This window comes from Cyberlindnera jadinii (genome assembly GCF_001661405.1).
Source record: "Cyberlindnera jadinii NRRL Y-1542 unplaced genomic scaffold CYBJAscaffold_14, whole genome shotgun sequence".
In the NCBI taxonomy this organism is placed as follows: domain Eukaryota; kingdom Fungi; phylum Ascomycota; class Saccharomycetes; order Phaffomycetales; family Wickerhamomycetaceae; genus Williopsis; species Williopsis jadinii.
Genome location: NW_017963665.1, coordinates 278960 through 282991, shown reverse-complemented (window position 1 = coordinate 282991; position 4032 = coordinate 278960). Strand labels below are relative to the sequence as shown.

General features: G+C 41.3%; 4 protein-coding genes across 4 annotated transcripts in view; 1 reads left to right on the top strand and 3 right to left on the bottom strand.

Annotated features, from left to right (window-relative positions):
- The window catches only part of TRA1 (histone acetyltransferase TRA1), a 12096-nt gene extending 11688 nt beyond the window's left edge, over window positions 1-408 (bottom strand). The window contains exon 1 of the mRNA XM_020213197.1: window positions 1-408. Within this exon, the coding sequence (XP_020068866.1) occupies window positions 1-63 (63 nt within the window). The 5' untranslated portion in view covers window positions 64-408.
- Window positions 409-633: 225 nt separating this feature from the next.
- Window positions 634-1780, top strand: CYBJADRAFT_28555 (erythrocyte band 7 integral membrane protein.2b). The gene is made up of 2 exons (XM_020217631.1): window positions 634-736; window positions 836-1780. Exons 1-2 carry the CDS (start codon window positions 692-694, stop codon window positions 1718-1720), a joined length of 930 nt encoding a protein of 309 aa, XP_020068865.1. The 5' UTR covers window positions 634-691; the 3' UTR covers window positions 1721-1780.
- Window position 1781: 1 nt separating this feature from the next.
- On the bottom strand, window positions 1782-4032 carry CYBJADRAFT_28533 (FabD/lysophospholipase-like protein). The gene is made up of 2 exons (XM_020217630.1): window positions 3950-4032; window positions 1782-3876 (listed from the first exon to the last, which is right to left on the bottom strand). Exon 2 carries the CDS (start codon window positions 3820-3822, stop codon window positions 1831-1833), a length of 1992 nt encoding a protein of 663 aa, XP_020068864.1. The 5' UTR covers window positions 3823-3876; window positions 3950-4032; the 3' UTR covers window positions 1782-1830.
- Window positions 3961-4032, bottom strand: part of RRP42 (exosome non-catalytic core subunit RRP42) — a gene marked incomplete at its 3' end in the record, with an annotated part of 1695 nt that continues 1623 nt past the window's right edge. The window contains exon 2 of the mRNA XM_020217541.1: window positions 3961-3990. Coding sequence (XP_020068863.1) covers window positions 3961-3990 — 30 coding nt within the window. The remainder of the gene's footprint in view (window positions 3991-4032) is intronic.

Below are 4032 nucleotides of genomic sequence, written 5' to 3'. Positions count from 1 at the left end.
ACACTGGTAATAACACGACCAATTGATCGGGGCTAATGGTCGGGGCTTAATCATCGGGGCCATAAACGGTCCAATCCGCGTCGTCGGTGCTTTTGAAACTCAAATTAGCATTGCTAACGTGCCATGAGGTAACGGACATTAGGGTTGACAGTTTTTGACAGTTACCAATTTTTGTTAAAGAGCCATCTGTTTGCATTGTAACGAATGTCAAAACACATCTTGTTGGGTGAAGGCTGTGCTGTTCACATTGTCTGTGACCACGCATCATTTCGTGCCATCTCCTGGCGAAGTGGTCATAACAATGAAAGCTGTGTAGGGCTTGAACCCCCGGCGCACATGAACTTAGCTCCGTGGGCAATGAGACTGCGGCAATGATTGCGAACTCCCATGGCACTGGATGATGAAGTTCGTAGAGCACGTTGTGTTGATGGTCATTGAATTATCGAATCAACGTCATGTGTTATTGATTCTTATCATCTTCTTTTGTTTACTCAGCCGAGGATAGTCATACAGATCGACAATGATGCAGGAGTCGTATTATGTAGGATGTACGTGGTGCTGCAGTGGATAATAAAGGTTAATCATCGAAGCTCAGGTGTATAAATACTTGCCAAGTTCACCCTCCCCCCTCCTCCAATATTTGCCCAGTTGGTGTTCTCCTTATCCATATTCAACAAGAAACAACACAAAGATGAGCACTAACTTACAACCAAAGTATTCCAAAGACGTCCAGGACGATTTTTCACCGTCAAACGGTGATAATACTACATTCCAGCCACCTCAAGAACAGGAATATATCAGTACCCCACCCATCAGATCCAACATCAAGATGTCATATGCCAAAGTCTATGACACCCAGCCCGAAGGTTTTTACCAATCAATGGTTAATGGATTCGGTTCGTTTTTCGGATCATTGGGTATAATTCCATGTTGTTGTTGTTCAAACCCATACACTGATGTCAAGCAAGGTACCGTTGGTCTGGTTACTAAGTTCGGTGAGTTGGCAAGAGTTGTTGATCCTGGTTCCACTTACGTGAACATCTTTTCAGAGAAGCTGTATACTGTGAGTATCAAGACTGAGGTTCAAGAGATTCCTTCCCAGGTCTGTATGACCAAGGATAACGTTAACGTTGGTATCAAATCTGTCGTTTACTACAACATTGTGGATCCTCAGAAGGCTGTGTTTGGTATCTCTGATATTTCAGAAGCAATCTCTGAAAGAACGCAAACCACGTTGAGAGATGTCATTGGTGCAAGACTACTACAAGACGTTATCGAACGTCGTGAGGAGATTGCAGAAGCCATTGAAGAAATCATCCAACATATTGCTGCGGATTGGGGTGTATCTGTAGAATCAATCCTCATCAAGGATTTACAATTGGATTCTACAATTACAAATTCTTTATCCCAAGCAGCTCAGGCGAAGAGAATCGGTGAGTCAAAGATCATCACTGCAAAGGCTGAAGTTGAGAGTGCCAAATTGATGAGACAAGCTGCTGATATTCTCGCTTCTAAGCCTGCTATGCAAATTAGATACTTGGACGCTATGCAAAATATGGCGAGATCTTCTGGCTCTAAAGTTATCTTCATGCCAAGTTCCGGTGACGTTGAAAAGGCTGCAAGTGATGTTTCAGGTACTCAGTATGAAACGTCCTCTTCAAATCATGCAAAGTCAAGTAACAAGACTGATATGATAGCAATGCAAGAAGCATTGAGTTGATCTCGTTGGATTTTTCACGAATCTTTATATTCTTAATTTTTGATACGGTGTCTGGTGTCATAATTCCACTATCCTTCAAATAATGATGTTAATTTTATATTTCTCTGAAGTTAATTGTAGCAATACTTTGAGTAACAGTTGTAACAAAACTCTGGGAGTGTCATGTTATTCAACAAGCTTAGACTTCTCTCCTTTCTGTCGAATTCTCTCTTTATCAAGATACAACCGATACAACGTGGATAATCTCTATCGATGGTGGAATTGGCATAGGTGGCAATATTATAGGCATTTTGTATCATCTTGCTCATTTCAGCATCGTCATAAGAAACTCGAAAAGTTGATGTATTTGAGGAATATGAGTACTCACTGTTAGAGAAAAGTCCAACAATGGGAGGCAAGAATGAATTCACATATCTTGACTTTGGTAGTGAGTCGTATCTCTGTCTGTATTTCTCAAGGTGGCAGCCGAAAAACACTGGTCTTTTGTTCAAACCTTGGGCAACGAATTCACTTGGTGTTGGAATCTCAGGAAACAAATTGATGTTTTTAATCATCCCATTTACTGTGATTGTTGTTGTAGTATGACCTGAATCGTTATATCTCAAATATGTATTTTCAACTATAGTTCCATTCGGCCATCCTTCCGTATCTGAGGTTGAATCCACGGAGAGAATCACATCAACTTGACGATCAGGCTGTAAAAATGGTTGATATGGTATATTCTGGCCATCCTCACCTCCATCAACCATGAACAGGTGCTTCGAATTGTAAATTGGTGACAGTTTAGCATCGCCATACCTGAAAAACGGGTTAGGAGAGTACAATGCATAATCTGGGTGCTTTTTTGGATCAACAGTGTCCTGCGTTGAAGTTAAACCGAACGTGTTTAGAACTGCTTTGATTGCTCTAAAGTTGTCCCTTGTTGAAGAAGCAGCGAGGTTCCAGATGTAGATCAAAACGTTGTTGAACAATGAAGAAGATGTTCCTGTAATGAACCCCGCATTGTCAAATCCAACATAGCAAACTGAACGGTTATTGATGTGGATAAGCGGCCGTCCATCGTACATTGATGACCCTAAGTATTTCATCTTCACGAACATTTGAGAATCCCAAGAACCAAATTCATATGGCGTAAACTCAAAGATACTTGAATTCACACTAGTTGTTTCGATCCCTGGTTCACGAAGGTTTGATATAATCACTGGATACGGTTGTTGATACCTTTTGAATGACGGAAGATCTATAACTCCAGATAAAGTTGTATTAGGTGCTCTTGCACTCTTTGGAAACACTCGTCTTGATAATGCCCTCCCCCAGTAATCCGTGAAGGAGACTGGAAATCCAGCGGCTTTTTTGGCTCGGACTTCAACATGAAGGTTCTTGTAGAAGTTAAGAATCTTTTTCATACTTTTAAAGGAGAGTACAGGTGCAAATTCAACGTCAGGGAGGAGATTCTGGACGGTTTTTGCATCCTCTTTCTTCTTGAACATGTCCCTAAAGAATGTCTTGAACGTTTCTAACCAGTCAGTGTCATCCTTTTTCAGTTCATCTCTCTCCACCAAGTGTGAACTTTCATCAAGATCTGGCAAGAGCTCCATATATGCGTAAAAATCATCAAAAGACTCATCCCCAGTGGTACCAAAGTCTCTTTTATTACGATTGTTGTTCAATTTGTCATAAAACTCAGAGTCGTCAACAGCACGAATTTCTGGTGGGAGTACTTGGATCTCGTTCCTACTGACATCCATCATCTTCAAACTAGGAACCCCTTCTAGCAACGGTTCGTTGATATCCCATTCGTTACGCAACCTCACCAAAGGTATGAAATCACTGAGTGAAAGTGACATCAAAGTCCAAGTGCCGCCAGATATCGAACTGATATACGAGGCCGATTGCAAAAGACCACCAAGATGGCCTTCATCCATAGACCTACTGGATCTATCATCCAAAGCTGTCAAAAACCCCAACGCTGTTAACGACGCTCTATACCCTCCACCTGATATTGCAATGGCCAAGTTCAAAGGTTTTGATGTTGATAGTGTAAACCGTTTAACGTCCAAACCTGGTATTTTCACCCTGTTGAGAAACTTCTGTAACGACATTTCTGTCAAGGTCTGTCTATTGGTGATGTACAGCCTCTCATCTTCACTCGTTGTCTTTATTCATTAGTTCATCACAGTCTAAACAACAAGATGCAAAACATAAATGGTTTTATGGTATCAAATTCACCTGTCCGTATCTCAAGAGAGGATGATTTGGACATTCCACGGCTGTAGGGGCATATGTAGCGCCTACAATAGTTAAAAACCAGA

Bases quoted from the DNA above. Each gene is read 5' to 3' on its own strand.
- CYBJADRAFT_28533 (XM_020217630.1), bottom strand. From the start codon at position 3,822: ATGTCGTTACAGAAGTTTCTCAACAGGGTGAAAATACCAGGTTTGGAC.
- CYBJADRAFT_28555 (XM_020217631.1), top strand. From the start codon at position 692: ATGAGCACTAACTTACAACCAAAGTATTCCAAAGACGTCCAGGAC. The intron at 737-835 runs GATTTTTCACCG...ATCAAGATGTCA, and splicing joins ATTCCAAAGACGTCCAGGAC to TATGCCAAAGTCTATGACAC.